This window comes from Telmatherina bonti (assembly GCF_933228915.1).
Source record: "Telmatherina bonti genome assembly, chromosome: 16".
Classification (NCBI taxonomy): Eukaryota; Metazoa; Chordata; class Actinopteri; order Atheriniformes; family Telmatherinidae; genus Telmatherina; species Telmatherina bonti.
Genome location: NC_136614.1, coordinates 3441650 through 3457926, shown reverse-complemented (window position 1 = coordinate 3457926; position 16277 = coordinate 3441650). Strand labels below are relative to the sequence as shown.

The following is a 16277-nucleotide window of genomic DNA, read 5'->3' as shown; positions in this document are numbered from 1 at the left end:
TCGACCGACTGCTCCGCGTCGACCGACTGATCCGCGTCGACCGTCTGATCCGCGTCGACCGTCTGATCCGTGTCGACCGTCTGATCCGCGTCGACCGTCTGATCCGTGTCGACCGTCTGATCCGCGTCGACCGTCTGATCCGCGTCGACCGACTGCTCCGCGTCGACCGACTGATCCGCGTCGACCGTCTGATCCGCGTCGACCGTCTGATCCGCGTCGACCGTCTGATCCGCGTCGACCGACTGCTCCGTGTCGACCGACTGCTCCGTGTCGACCGACTGATCCGCGTCGACCGTCTGATCCGCGTCGACCGACTGATCCGCGTCGACCGTCTGATCCGTGTTTACCGTCTGATCCGTGTCGACCGTCTGATCCGCGTCGACCGACTGATCCGCGTCGACCGACTGATCCGCGTCGACCGACTGCTCCGCGTCGACCGACTGCTCCGCGTCGACCGTCTGATCCGTGTCGACCGACTGCTCCGTGTCGACCGACTGCTCCGTGTCGACCGTCTGATCCGTGTCGACCGACTGCTCCGTGTCGACCGTCTGATCCGTGTTTACCGTCTGATCCGTGTCGACCGTCTGATCCGTGTCGACCGTCTGATCCGTGTCGACCGTCTGATCCGTGTCGACCGTCTGATCCGTGTCGACCGTCTGATCCGTGTCGACCGACTGATCCGTGTCGACCGTCTGATCCGTGTCGACCGTCTGATCCGTGTCGACCGACTGATCCGTGTCGACCGACTGATCCGTGTCGACCGTCTGATCCGTGTCGACCGTCTGATCCGTGTCGACCGTCTGATCGACCGACTGATCCGTGTTTACCGTCTGATCCGTGTCGACCGTCTGATCCGTGTCGACCGTCTGATCCGTGTCGACCGACTGATCCGTGTCGACCGACTGATCCGTGTCGACCGTCTGATCCGTGTCGACCGACTGCTCCGTGTCGACCGTCTGATCCGTGTCGACCGACTGCTCCGTGTCGACCGTCTGATCCGTGTCGACCGACTGCTCCGCGTCGACCGTCTGATCGACCGACTGATCCGCGTCGACCGACTGATCCGCGTCGACCGACTGATCCGCGTCGACCGACTGCTCCGCGTCGACCGTCTGATCCGCGTCGACCGACTGCTCCGCGTCGACCGTCTGCTCCGTGTCGACCGTCTGATCCGCGTCGACCGTCTGATCCGCGTCGACCGACTGCTCCGCGTCGACCGTCTGCTCCGTGTCGACCGTCTGATCCGCGTCGACCGACTGATCCGCGTCGACCGACTGCTCCGCGTCGACCGTCTGCTCCGTGTCGACCGTCTGATCCGCGTCGACCGTCTGATCCGCGTCGACCGACTGCTCCGCGTCGACCGTCTGATCCGCGTCGACCGACTGCTCCGCGTCGACCGTCTGCTCCGTGTCGACCGTCTGATCCGCGTCGACCGTCTGATCCGCGTCGACCGACTGATCCGCGTCGACCGTCTGATCGACCGACTGATCCGCGTCGACCGACTGATCCGCGTCGACCGACTGATCCGCGTCGACCGACTGCTCCGCGTCGACCGACTGATCCGTGTTTACCGTCTGATCCGCGTCGACCGTCTGATCCGTGTCGACCGACTGCTCCGTGTCGACCGTCTGATCCGTGTCGACCGACTGATCCGTGTCGACCGACTGATCCGTGTCGACCGTCTGCTCCGTGTCGACCGTCTGATCCGTGTCGACCGACTGATCCGCGTCGACCGTCTGATCCGTGTCGACCGACTGCTCCGCGTCGACCGACTGCTCCGTGTCGACCGTCTGATCCGCGTCGACCGACTGATCCGCGTCGACCGTCTGATCCGTGTCGACCGACTGATCCGTGTCGACCGACTGATCCGTGTCGACCGTCTGCTCCGTGTCGACCGTCTGATCCGCGTCGACCGACTGATCCGCGTCGACCGTCTGATCCGTGTCGACCGACTGCTCCGCGTCGACCGACTGCTCCGCGTCGACCGACTGCTCCGTGTCGACCGTCTGATCCGCGTCGACCGTCTGATCCGCGTCGACCGACTGCTCCGTGTCGACCGTCTGATCGACCGACTGATCCGCGTCGACCGACTGATCCGCGTCGACCGACTGATCCGCGTCGACCGACTGATCCGCGTCGACCGACTGATCCGCGTCGACCGACTGCTCCGCGTCGACCGTCTGATCCGCGTCGACCGACTGCTCCGCGTCGACCGTCTGCTCCGCGTCGACCGACTGATCCGCGTCGACCGACTGATCCGCGTCGACCGACTGATCCGCGTCGACCGACTGATCCGCGTCGACCGACTGATCCGCGTCGACCGTCTGATCCGCGTCGACCGACTGATCCGCGTCGACCGACTGATCCGCGTCGACCGACTGATCCGTGTCGACCGACTGCTCCGTGTCGACCGTCTGATCCGCGTCGACCGACTGATCCGCGTCGACCGTCTGATCCGCGTCGACCGTCTGATCCGCGTCGACCGACTGATCCGCGTCGACCGACTGATCCGCGTCGACCGTCTGATCCGCGTCGACCGACTGATCCGCGTCGACCGACTGATCCGCGTCGACCGACTGATCCGCGTCGACCGACTGATCCGCGTCGACCGACTGATCCGCGTCGACCGACTGATCCGCGTCGACCGTCTGATCCGCGTCGACCGACTGATCCGCGTCGACCGACTGATCCGCGTCGACCGACTGATCCGCGTCGACCGTCTGATCCGCGTCGACCGACTGCTCCGCGTCGACCGACTGATCCGCGTCGACCGACTGCTCCGCGTCGACCGACTGATCCGCGTCGACCGACTGATCCGCGTCGACCGACTGATCCGCGTCGACCGACTGATCCGCGTCGACCGACTGATCCGCGTCGACCGACTGATCCGCGTCGACCGTCTGATCCGCGTCGACCGTCTGATCCGCGTCGACCGACTGATCCGCGTCGACCGTCTGATCCGCGTCGACCGACTGATCCGCGTCGACCGACTGATCCGCGTCGACCGTCTGATCCGCGTCGACCGACTGATCCGCGTCGACCGACTGATCCGCGTCGACCGACTGCTCCGCGTCGACCGACTGATCCGCGTCGACCGACTGCTCCGCGTCGACCGACTGCTCCGCGTCGACCGACTGCTCCGCGTCGACCGACTGATCCGCGTCGACCGTCTGATCCGCGTCGACCGTCTGATCCGTGTCGACCGTCTGATCCGCGTCGACCGTCTGATCCGTGTCGACCGTCTGATCCGCGTCGACCGTCTGATCCGCGTCGACCGACTGCTCCGCGTCGACCGACTGATCCGCGTCGACCGTCTGATCCGCGTCGACCGTCTGATCCGCGTCGACCGTCTGATCCGCGTCGACCGACTGCTCCGTGTCGACCGACTGCTCCGTGTCGACCGACTGATCCGCGTCGACCGTCTGATCCGCGTCGACCGACTGATCCGCGTCGACCGTCTGATCCGTGTCTACCGTCTGATCCGTGTCGACCGTCTGATCCGCGTCGACCGACTGATCCGCGTCGACCGACTGATCCGCGTCGACCGACTGATCCGCGTCGACCGACTGCTCCGCGTCGACCGTCTGATCCGTGTCGACCGACTGCTCCGTGTCGACCGACTGCTCCGTGTCGACCGTCTGATCCGTGTCGACCGACTGCTCCGTGTCGACCGTCTGATCCGTGTTTACCGTCTGATCCGTGTCGACCGTCTGATCCGTGTCGACCGTCTGATCCGTGTCGACCGTCTGATCCGTGTCGACCGTCTGATCCGTGTCGACCGTCTGATCCGTGTCGACCGACTGATCCGTGTCGACCGTCTGATCCGTGTCGACCGTCTGATCCGTGTCGACCGACTGATCCGTGTCGACCGACTGATCCGCGTCGACCGACTGATCCGTGTCGACCGTCTGATCCGTGTCGACCGTCTGATCCGTGTCGACCGACTGATCCGTGTCGACCGACTGATCCGTGTCGACCGTCTGATCCGTGTCGACCGTCTGATCCGTGTCGACCGTCTGATCGACCGACTGATCCGTGTTTACCGTCTGATCCGTGTCGACCGTCTGATCCGTGTCGACCGTCTGATCCGTGTCGACCGACTGATCCGTGTCGACCGACTGATCCGTGTCGACCGTCTGATCCGTGTCGACCGACTGCTCCGTGTCGACCGTCTGATCCGTGTCGACCGACTGCTCCGTGTCGACCGTCTGATCCGTGTCGACCGACTGCTCCGCGTCGACCGTCTGATCGACCGACTGATCCGCGTCGACCGACTGATCCGCGTCGACCGACTGATCCGCGTCGACCGACTGATCCGCGTCGACCGACTGCTCCGCGTCGACCGTCTGATCCGCGTCGACCGACTGCTCCGCGTCGACCGTCTGCTCCGTGTCGACCGTCTGATCCGCGTCGACCGTCTGATCCGCGTCGACCGACTGCTCCGCGTCGACCGTCTGATCGACCGACTGATCCGCGTCGACCGACTGATCCGCGTCGACCGTCTGATCGACCGACTGATCCGCGTCGACCGACTGATCCGCGTCGACCGACTGATCCGCGTCGACCGACTGATCCGCGTCGACCGACTGCTCCGCGTCGACCGACTGATCCGTGTTTACCGTCTGATCCGCGTCGACCGTCTGATCCGTGTCGACCGACTGATCCGTGTCGACCGACTGATCCGTGTCGACCGTCTGCTCCGTGTCGACCGTCTGATCCGTGTCGACCGACTGCTCCGTGTCGACCGTCTGATCCGCGTCGACCGACTGCTCCGCGTCGACCGTCTGATCGACCGACTGATCCGCGTCGACCGACTGATCGACCGACTGATCCGCGTCGACCGACTGATCCGCGTCGACCGACTGATCCGCGTCGACCGACTGATCCGCGTCGACCGACTGCTCCGCGTCGACCGTCTGATCCGCGTCGACCGACTGCTCCGTGTCGACCGTCTGATCCGCGTCGACCGACTGCTCCGCGTCGACCGACTGATCCGCGTCGACCGACTGCTCCGCGTCGACCGACTGATCCGCGTCGACCGACTGCTCCGTGTCGACCGTCTGATCCGCGTCGACCGACTGCTCCGTGTCGACCGTCTGATCCGCGTCGACCGTCTGATCCGCGTCGACCGACTGCTCCGCGTCGACCGACTGATCCGCGTCGACCGTCTGATCGACCGACTGATCCGCGTCGACCGACTGATCCGCGTCGACCGACTGATCCGCGTCGACCGACTGATCCGCGTCGACCGACTGCTCCGCGTCGACCGTCTGATCCGCGTCGACCGACTGCTCCGCGTCGACCGTCTGCTCCGCGTCGACCGTCTGATCCGCGTCGACCGTCTGATCCGCGTCGACCGACTGATCCGCGTCGACCGACTGATCCGCGTCGACCGACTGATCCGCGTCGACCGACTGATCCGCGTCGACCGTCTGATCCGCGTCGACCGACTGATCCGCGTCGACCGACTGATCCGCGTCGACCGACTGCTCCGCGTCGACCGTCTGATCCGCGTCGACCGACTGCTCCGCGTCGACCGACTGATCCGCGTCGACCGACTGCTCCGCGTCGACCGACTGATCCGCGTCGACCGACTGCTCCGCGTCGACCGTCTGATCCGCGTCGACCGACTGATCCGCGTCGACCGACTGCTCCGCGTCGACCGACTGCTCCGCGTCGACCGTCTGATCCGCGTCGACCGACTGCTCCGCGTCGACCGTCTGCTCCGCGTCGACCGTCTGATCCGTGTCGACCGTCTGATCCGTGTCGACCGACTGCTCCGTGTCGACCGACTGCTCCGTGTCGACCGACTGCTCCGTGTCGACCGTCTGATCCGTGTCGACCGTCTGATCCGTGTCGACCGACTGCTCCGTGTCGACCGTCTGATCCGTGTTTACCGTCTGATCCGTGTCGACCGTCTGCTCCGTGTCGACCGACTGATCCGCGTCGACCGTCTGATCCGTGTCGACCGACTGCTCCGTGTCGACCGACTGCTCCGTGTCGACCGTCTGATCCGTGTTTACCGTCTGATCCGTGTCGACCGTCTGCTCCGTGTCGACCGACTGATCCGTGTCGACCGTCTGATCCGTGTCGACCGACTGATCCGTGTCGACCGACTGATCCGTGTCGACCGTCTGCTCCGTGTTTACCGTCTGATCCGTGTCGACCGTCTGATCCGTGTTTACCGTCTGATCCGTGTCGACCGTCTGATCCGTGTCGACCGACTGCTCCGTGTCGACCGTCTGATCCGTGTCGACCGACTGATCCGTGTCGACCGACTGATCCGTGTCGACCGTCTGCTCCGTGTCGACCGTCTGATCCGTGTCGACCGACTGCTCCGTGTCGACCGTCTGATCCGTGTCGACCGACTGCTCCGTGTCGACCGTCTGATCCGTGTCGACCGACTGCTCCGCGTCGACCGACTGCTCCGCGTCGACCGACTGCTCCGCGTCGACCGTCTGATCGACCGACTGATCCGCGTCGACCGACTGATCCGCGTCGACCGACTGATCCGCGTCGACCGACTGATCCGCGTCGACCGACTGCTCCGCGTCGACCGTCTGATCCGCGTCGACCGACTGCTCCGTGTCGACCGTCTGCTCCGTGTCGACCGTCTGATCCGCGTCGACCGTCTGATCCGCGTCGACCGACTGCTCCGCGTCGACCGACTGATCCGCGTCGACCGTCTGATCGACCGACTGATCCGCGTCGACCGACTGATCCGCGTCGACCGACTGATCCGCGTCGACCGACTGATCCGCGTCGACCGACTGATCCGCGTCGACCGACTGCTCCGCGTCGACCGTCTGATCCGCGTCGACCGACTGCTCCGCGTCGACCGTCTGCTCCGCGTCGACCGTCTGATCCGCGTCGACCGACTGATCCGCGTCGACCGACTGCTCCGCGTCGACCGACTGATCCGCGTCGACCGACTGATCCGCGTCGACCGACTGATCCGCGTCGACCGACTGCTCCGCGTCGACCGACTGATCCGCGTCGACCGACTGCTCCGCGTCGACCGTCTGATCCGCGTCGACCGACTGCTCCGCGTCGACCGACTGCTCCGCGTCGACCGACTGCTCCGCGTCGACCGACTGATCCGCGTCGACCGACTGATCCGCGTCGACCGACTGATCCGCGTCGACCGACTGATCCGCGTCGACCGACTGATCCGCGTCGACCGACTGATCCGCGTCGACCGACTGATCCGCGTCGACCGACTGATCCGCGTCGACCGTCTGATCCGCGTCGACCGTCTGATCCGCGTCGACCGACTGATCCGCGTCGACCGTCTGATCCGCGTCGACCGACTGATCCGCGTCGACCGACTGATCCGCGTCGACCGTCTGATCCGCGTCGACCGTCTGATCCGCGTCGACCGACTGATCCGTGTCGACCGTCTGATCCGCGTCGACCGTCTGATCCGCGTCGACCGTCTGCTCCGTGTCGACCGTCTGATCCGCGTCGACCGTCTGATCCGCGTCGACCGACTGCTCCGCGTCGACCGACTGATCCGCGTCGACCGTCTGATCGACCGACTGATCCGCGTCGACCGACTGATCCGCGTCGACCGACTGCTCCGCGTCGACCGACTGCTCCGCGTCGACCGACTGCTCCGCGTCGACCGACTGATCCGCGTCGACCGTCTGATCCGCGTCGACCGTCTGATCCGTGTCGACCGTCTGATCCGCGTCGACCGTCTGATCCGTGTTTACCGTCTGATCCGTGTCGACCGTCTGATCCGTGTCGACCGTCTGATCCGTGTCGACCGTCTGATCCGTGTCGACCGTCTGATCCGTGTCGACCGTCTGATCCGTGTCGACCGACTGATCCGTGTCGACCGTCTGATCCGTGTCGACCGACTGCTCCGTGTCGACCGACTGATCCGTGTCGACCGTCTGATCCGTGTCGACCGACTGATCCGTGTCGACCGACTGATCCGTGTCGACCGTCTGATCCGTGTCGACCGTCTGATCCGTGTCGACCGTCTGATCGACCGACTGATCCGTGTTTACCGTCTGATCCGTGTCGACCGTCTGATCCGTGTCGACCGACTGATCCGTGTCGACCGACTGATCCGTGTCGACCGTCTGCTCCGTGTCGACCGTCTGATCCGTGTCGACCGACTGCTCCGTGTCGACCGTCTGATCCGTGTCGACCGACTGCTCCGTGTCGACCGTCTGATCCGTGTCGACCGACTGCTCCGCGTCGACCGACTGATCCGCGTCGACCGACTGATCCGCGTCGACCGACTGATCCGCGTCGACCGACTGATCCGCGTCGACCGACTGCTCCGCGTCGACCGTCTGATCCGCGTCGACCGACTGCTCCGTGTCGACCGTCTGATCCGTGTCGACCGTCTGATCCGCGTCGACCGTCTGATCCGCGTCGACCGTCTGATCCGCGTCGACCGACTGCTCCGCGTCGACCGACTGCTCCGCGTCGACCGTCTGATCCGCGTCGACCGTCTGATCCGCGTCGACCGACTGCTCCGCGTCGACCGACTGATCCGCGTCGACCGTCTGATCGACCGACTGATCCGCGTCGACCGACTGATCCGCGTCGACCGACTGCTCCGCGTCGACCGACTGCTCCGCGTCGACCGACTGATCCGCGTCGACCGACTGCTCCGCGTCGACCGTCTGATCCGCGTCGACCGACTGATCCGCGTCGACCGACTGATCCGCGTCGACCGACTGCTCCGCGTCGACCGTCTGATCCGCGTCGACCGACTGCTCCGCGTCGACCGTCTGATCCGCGTCGACCGACTGATCCGCGTCGACCGACTGCTCCGCGTCGACCGTCTGATCCGCGTCGACCGACTGCTCCGCGTCGACCGACTGCTCCGCGTCGACCGTCTGATCCGCGTCGACCGACTGCTCCGCGTCGACCGTCTGATCCGCGTCGACCGACTGATCCGCGTCGACCGACTGCTCCGCGTCGACCGACTGCTCCGCGTCGACCGACTGATCCGCGTCGACCGACTGATCCGCGTCGACCGACTGATCCGCGTCGACCGACTGATCCGCGTCGACCGACTGATCCGCGTCGACCGACTGATCCGCGTCGACCGACTGCTCCGCGTCGACCGTCTGATCCGCGTCGACCGTCTGATCCGCGTCGACCGTCTGATCCGCGTCGACCGTCTGATCCGCGTCGACCGTCTGATCCGCGTCGACCGTCTGATCCGCGTCGACCGACTGATCCGCGTCGACCGACTGATCCGCGTCGACCGACTGATCCGCGTCGACCGACTGCTCCGCGTCGACCGTCTGATCCGCGTCGACCGTCTGATCCGCGTCGACCGTCTGATCCGCGTCGACCGTCTGATCCGCGTCGACCGACTGATCCGCGTCGACCGACTGCTCCGCGTCGACCGTCTGATCCGCGTCGACCGACTGCTCCGCGTCGACCGTCTGATCCGCGTCGACCGTCTGATCCGCGTCGACCGTCTGATCCGCGTCGACCGTCTGATCCGCGTCGACCGTCTGATCCGCGTCGACCGACTGCTCCGCGTCGACCGTCTGATCCGCGTCGACCGTCTGATCCGCGTCGACCGACTGCTCCGCGTCGACCGACTGATCCGCGTCGACCGTCTGATCCGCGTCGACCGTCTGATCCGCGTCGACCGACTGATCCGCGTCGACCGACTGCTCCGCGTCGACCGACTGCTCCGCGTCGACCGACTGATCCGCGTCGACCGACTGCTCCGCGTCGACCGACTGCTCCGCGTCGACCGACTGATCCGCGTCGACCGACTGATCCGCGTCGACCGACTGCTCCGCGTCGACCGACTGATCCGTGTTCTGGGCGTGGTAGACGTCCCGGCTGGCGAGCGGTGCCGTTCTGAGTCTCCGGTCTGAAAGCTGCTCTAACATGTGAACCGCTGCAGGTCTGGATCAGTTACGCCAAGTTCGAGCTGTCCATCGAGGAGGCGGAGCGGCTGCAGAGGTGCCGGCAGATCTACGAGGAGGCCAACAGGAGCATGAGGAGCTGCGAGGAGAAGGAGGAGCGTCTGATGCTGCTGGAGTCCTGGAGGGACTTCGAGAGGGAGTTTGGTTCCGACAGCAGCCGGGAGCGGGTCGGGAAGCTGCTTCCGGAGAAGGTGAAGAAGAGGAGGAAGCTGACGGCGGAGGACGGGGTAGGTGTGGGGGGGCGTTAGGGTGTGGAGCTCTGAGCCTGATAATAACACGCCGTGTGGTCCCGGCAGTCCGACGCCGGGTGGGAGGAGTTCTACGACTACATCTTCCCCGAGGACGCCGCCAACCAGCCCAACCTCAAACTGCTCGCCATGGCCAAGATGTGGAAGAAGCAGCAGGTCCAGGACGAGGGCCCAGATCCGCCGGCGTCCGCTGAGGAGGCGGAGCGGGGGGACGCCGACCGAGGGGACGCCGACCGCGACGACAGCAGCAGTGATGATGATGATTATGATAATGATGATGACCATGATGGAGAGAAGAAGCAGTGAAGATGGAATTCTGTTTTTTTTCTACTTTTTTCCTTTAATAACAAACGTCTGCCAATCGTCTGTCTGCTTTATTTCCGAAGTTTCCACTGATTGGTCCGCTGCTGCCGGGAGGGCGGGTCCACTGTCACTCTATGTCCTCCGGTCGCACCGGGTGTGGGAGGGGCACGATGGACTTCTTCTCCGTGTCTCTGGACAGAGCCTTCCTCATGTCTGCAGACCAGCAAGAGACAGTCGTCAGAGGCCCGGTCGGACCTGGTCCCGGTGTGACCCGGCCCAGGTCCGACCCGGTCCACCTACCGTAGGCGTCCTCGTCGGGCTCCCCGTTGCTGGCGGAGTAGTACTCAATGACGGTCCTGTAGACGCTGTATCCGAGACGTTTGTACATGTTGACCGCCACCTGGTTGGAGACGCGGACGAACAGGTCCACGAAGAAACCGCCCTTCCTGCAGACACAAGATTCACCGTCAGGACTCCGCCAGGACTCCACCAGGACGCCGCCTGGACGCCACCAGGACTCCGCCTGGACGCCGCCAGGACGCCGCCTGGACTCCGCCTGGACGCCGCCAGGACTCCGCCAGGACTCCGCCAGGACGCCGCCAGGACTCCGCCAGGACTCCACCAGGACGCCGCCAGGACTCCGCCAGGACTCCGCCAGGACTCCGCCAGGACTCCGCCTGGACTCCGCCAGGACTCCACCAGGACGCCGCCTGGACTCCGCCTGGACTCCGCCAGGACTCCGCCAGGACGCCGCCAGGACGCCGCCAGGACTCCGCCTGGACTCCGCCTGGACTCCGCCAGGACTCCGCCAGGACGCCGCCAGGACTCCACCAGGACGCCGCCTGGACTCCGCCTGGACCCCGCCAGGACGCCGCCTGGACTCCGCCTGGACTCCGCCTGGACTCCGCCAGGACTCCGCCTGGACTCCGCCTGGACGCCGCCTGGACTCCGCCAGGACTCCGCCAGGACTCCGCCAGGACGCCGCCAGGACTCCGCCAGGACTCCGCCAGGACTCCGACAGGACTCCGCCTGGACTCCGCCTGGACTCCGCCTGGACTCCGCCAGGACTCCGCCTGGACTCCGCCTGGACGCCGCCTGGACTCCGCCTGGACTCCGCCTGGACTCCGCCAGGACTCCGCCAGGACTCCGCCAGGACTCCGCCTGGACTCCGCCAGGACTCCGCCAGGACTCCGCCAGGACTCCGCCAGGACGCCGCCTGGACTCCGCCTGGACTCCGCCTGGACTCCGCCAGGACTCCGCCTGGACTCCGCCTGGACGCCGCCAGGACTCCGCCTGGACGCCGCCTGGACTCCGCCAGGACTCCGCCAGGACTCCGCCTGGACTCCGCCAGGACTCCGCCAGGACGCCGCCAGGACTCCGCCTGGACTCCGCCAGGACGCCGCCAGGACTCCGCCTGGACTCCGCCTGGACTCCGCCAGGACTCCGCCTGGACTCCGCCTGGACTCCGCCAGGACGCCGCCAGGACTCCGCCAGGACTCCACCAGGACTCCGCCAGGACTCCGCCAGGACTCCGCCAGGACTCCGCCAGGACGCCGCCTGGACGCCACCAGGACTCCGCCAGGACGCCGCCAGGACGCCACCAGGACTCCGCCAGGACTCCGCCTGGACTCCGCCAGGACTCCGCCAGGACGCCGCCAGGACTCCGCCTGGACTCCGCCTGGACTCCGCCAGGACTCCGCCAGGACGCCGCCAGGACGCCGCCTGGACTCCGCCAGGACTCCGCCAGGACGCCGCCTGGACTCCGCCAGGACTCCGCCAGGACTCCGCCAGGACGCCGCCAGGACTCCGACAGGACTCCGCCAGGACGCCGCCTGGACTCCGCCAGGACTCCGCCAGGACTCCGCCAGGACGCCGCCTGGACGCCGCCTGGACTCCGCCTGGACTCCGCCAGGACGCCGCCTGGACTCCGCCAGGACTCCGCCAGGACGCCGCCTGGACTCCGCCAGGACTCCGCCAGGACTCCGCCTGGACTCCGCCTGGACGCCGCCAGGACTCCGCCTGGACGCCGCCTGGACTCCGCCTGGACTCCGCCAGGACGCCGCCTGGACTCCGCCTGGACTCCGCCAGGACGCCGCCAGGACTCCGCCTGGACTCCGCCAGGACTCCGCCAGGACGCCGCCTGGACTCCGCCTGGACTCCGCCAGGACTCCGCCAGGACGCCGCCTGGACTCCGCCAGGACTCCGCCAGGACTCCGCCTGGACTCCGCCTGGACGCCGCCAGGACTCCGCCTGGACGCCGCCAGGACGCCGCCTGGACTCCGCCTGGACTCCGCCAGGACGCCGCCTGGACTCCGCCAGGACGCCGCCAGGACTCCGCCTGGACTCCGCCAGGACTCCGCCAGGACGCCGCCTGGACTCCGCCTGGACTCCGCCAGGACGCCGCCAGAACTCCGCCAGGACGCCGCCAGAACTCCGCCTGGACTCCGCCAGGACGCCGCCTGGACTCCGCCAGGACGCCGCCAGAACTCCGCCTGGACTCCGCCAGGACGCCGCCTGGACTCCGCCAGGACTCCGCCAGGACTCCGCCAGGACGCCGCCAGGACGCCGCCAGGACTCCGCCTGGACTCCGCCAGGACGCCGCCAGGACTCCGCCAGGACGCCGCCTGGACTCCGCCTGGACGCCGCCTGGACTCCGCCAGGACGCCGCCAGGACGCCGCCTGGACTCCGCCAGGACGCCGCCTGGACTCCGCCAGGACGCCGCCTGGACTCCGCCAGGACTCCGCCAGGACGCCGCCTGGACTCCGCCTGGACGCCGCCTGGACGCCGCCTGGACTCCGCCTGGACTCCGCCTGGACTCCGCCAGGACTCCGCCTGGACTCCGCCTGGACTCCGCCTGGACGCCGCCAGGACGCCGCCAGGACTCCGCCAGGACGCCGCCAGGACTCCGCCAGGACGCCGCCTGGACTCCGCCAGGACGCCGCCTGGACTCCGCCAGGACGCCGCCTGGACTCCGCCAGGACGCCGCCAGGACTCCGCCAGGACTCCGCCAGGACGCCGCCAGGACTCCGCCTGGACTCCGCCAGGACTCCGCCTGGACGCCGCCTGGACTCCGCCAGGACGCCGCCTGGACTCCGCCAGGACGCCGCCTGGACTCCGCCAGGACTCCGCCAGGACTCCGCCAGGACGCCGCCTGGACTCCGCCAGGACGCCGCCTGGACTCCGCCAGGACGCCGCCTGGACTCCGCCAGGACGCCGCCTGGACTCCACCAGGACTCCGCCAGGACGCCGCCTGGACTCCGCCTGGACTCCGCCAGGACGCCGCCTGGACTCCGCCAGGACTCCGACAGGACGCCGCCAGGACGCCGCCTGGACTCCGACAGGACGCCGCCTGGACTCCGCCAGGACGCCGCCTGGACTCCGCCAGGACGCCGCCTGGACTCCACCAGGACTCCGCCAGGACGCCGCCTGGACTCCGCCTGGACTCCGCCAGGACGCCGCCTGGACTCCGCCAGGACTCCGACAGGACGCCGCCAGGACGCCGCCTGGACTCCGACAGGACGCCGCCTGGACTCCGACAGGACGCCGCCTGGACTCCGCCAGGACGCCGCCAGGACGCCGCCTGGACGCCGCCTGGACTCCGACAGGACGCCGCCTGGACGCCGCCTGGACTCCGACAGGACGCCGCCTGGACTCCGACAGGACGCCGCCTGGACGCCGCCTGGACTCCGCCAGGACGCCGCCAGGACGCCGCCTGGACTCCGACAGGACGCCGCCTGGACTCCGACAGGACGCCGCCAGGACGCCGCCAGGACTCCGCCAGGACTCCGCCAGGACTCCGCCTGGACTCCGACAGGACGCCGCCTGGACTCCGCCAGGACGCCGCCTGGACTCCGCCAGGACGCCGCCAGGACTCCGCCAGGACTCCGCCAGGACGCCGCCTGGACTCCGCCTGGACTCCGCCAGGACTCCGCCAGGACTCCGCCAGGACTCCGCCAGGACTCCGCCAGGACTCCGCCAGGACTCCGCCTGGACTCCGCCAGGACTCCGCCAGGACTCCGCCAGGACTCCGCCAGGACTCCGCCAGGACGCCGCCAGGACGCCGCCTGGACTCCGCCAGGACGCCGCCAGGACGCCGCCTGGACTCCGCCTGGACTCCGCCTGGACTCCGCCTGGACTCCACCAGGACTCCGCCAGGACTCCGACAGGACGCCGCCAGGACTCCGACAGGACGCCGCCAGGACTCCGCCAGGACGCCGCCTGGACTCCGCCAGGACTCCGACAGGACGCCGCCAGGACTCCGCCTGGACTCCGCCAGGACGCCGCCTGGACTCCGCCAGGACGCCGCCAGGACGCCGCCTGGACTCCGACAGGACGCCGCCTGGACTCCGCCTGGACTCCGCCAGGACTCCGCCTGGACTCCGCCTGGACTCCGCCAGGACTCCGCCTGGACGCCGCCTGGACTCCGCCTGGACTCCGCCAGGACGCCGCCTGGACTCCGCCAGGACGCCGCCAGGACGCCGCCTGGACTCCGACAGGACGCCGCCTGGACTCCGCCTGGACTCCGCCAGGACTCCGCCTGGACGCCGCCTGGACTCCGCCAGGACGCCGCCTGGACTCCGCCAGGACGCCGCCTGGACTCCGCCTGGACGCCGCCTGGACGCCGCCTGGACTCCGCCAGGACGCCGCCTGGACTCCGCCTGGACGCCGCCTGGACGCCGCCTGGACTCCGCCTGGACTCCGCCTGGACTCCGCCAGGACGCCGCCTGGACGCCGCCTGGACGCCGCCTGGACTCCGCCTGGACTCCGCCTGGACTCCGCCAGGACGCCGCCTGGACTCCGCCTGGACGCCGCCTGGACGCCGCCTGGACGCCGCCTGGACTCCGCCAGGACGCCGCCTGGACTCCGCCTGGACTCCGCCTGGACTCCGCCTGGACTCCGCCTGGACGCCGCCTGGACGCCGCCTGGACTCCGCCAGGACGCCGCCTGGACTCCGCCAGGACTCCGACAGGACGCCGCCAGGACTCCGCCAGGACGCCGCCTGGACTCCGCCTGGACTCCGCCAGGACGCCGCCTGGACTCCGCCAGGACGCCGCCAGGACTCCGCCAGGACTCCGCCAGGACGCCGCCAGGACGCCGCCTGGACGCCGCCAGGACGCCGCCTGGACTCCGCCAGGACGCCGCCTGGACTCCGCCTGGACTCCGCCAGGACTCCGCCTGGACGCCGCCTGGACTCCGCCAGGACGCCGCCTGGACTCCGCCTGGACGCCGCCTGGACGCCGCCTGGACGCCGCCTGGACGCCGCCAGGACGCCGCCTGGACTCCGACAGGACGCCGCCTGGACTCCGACAGGACGCCGCCTGGACTCCGCCAGGACGCCGCCAGGACGCCGCCTGGACGCCGCCTGGACTCCGACAGGACGCCGCCTGGACGCCGCCTGGACTCCGACAGGACGCCGCCTGGACTCCGACAGGACGCCGCCTGAACGCCGCCTGGACTCCGCCAGGACGCCGCCAGGACGCCGCCTGGACTCCGACAGGACGCCGCCTGGACTCCGACAGGACGCCGCCAGGACGCCGCCAGGACTCCGCCAGGACTCCGCCTGGACTCCGCCAGGACGCCGCCTGGACTCCGCCAGGACGCCGCCTGGACTCCGCCAGGACGCCGCCAGGACGCCGCCTGGACTCCGCCTGGACTCCGCCAGGACGCCGCCTGGACTCCGCCTGGACTCCGCCAGGACGCCGCCTGGACTCCGCCTGGACTCCGCCAGGACGCCGCCTGGACTCCGCCTGGACTCCGCCAGGACGCCGCCAGGACGCCGCCTGGACTCCGCCTGGACTCCGCCAGGACGCC

The 16277-nt window shown here is 68.6% G+C and overlaps 2 protein-coding genes across 4 annotated transcripts in view; one reads left to right on the top strand and one right to left on the bottom strand.

Annotated features, from left to right (window-relative positions):
* Positions 1-10519, top strand: part of crnkl1 (crooked neck pre-mRNA splicing factor 1) — a 25172-nt gene extending 14653 nt beyond the window's left edge. For both annotated transcript variants that reach the window (XM_079255884.1, XM_079255885.1), the window contains 2 exons: positions 9893-10141; positions 10211-10519. In XM_079255884.1, the coding sequence (XP_079112010.1) occupies positions 9893-10141; positions 10211-10468 (507 nt within the window). In that variant the 3' untranslated portion in view covers positions 10469-10519. The remainder of the gene's footprint in view (positions 1-9892; positions 10142-10210) is intronic.
* The window catches only part of naa20 (N-alpha-acetyltransferase 20, NatB catalytic subunit), a 20215-nt gene continuing 14424 nt past the window's right edge, over positions 10487-16277 (bottom strand). For both annotated transcript variants that reach the window (XM_079255297.1, XM_079255298.1), the window contains exons 5-6: positions 10766-10911; positions 10487-10678 (exon numbers count right to left, since the gene is read on the bottom strand). In XM_079255297.1, coding sequence (XP_079111423.1) covers positions 10593-10678; positions 10766-10911 — 232 coding nt within the window. In that variant the 3' untranslated portion in view covers positions 10487-10592. The remainder of the gene's footprint in view (positions 10679-10765; positions 10912-16277) is intronic.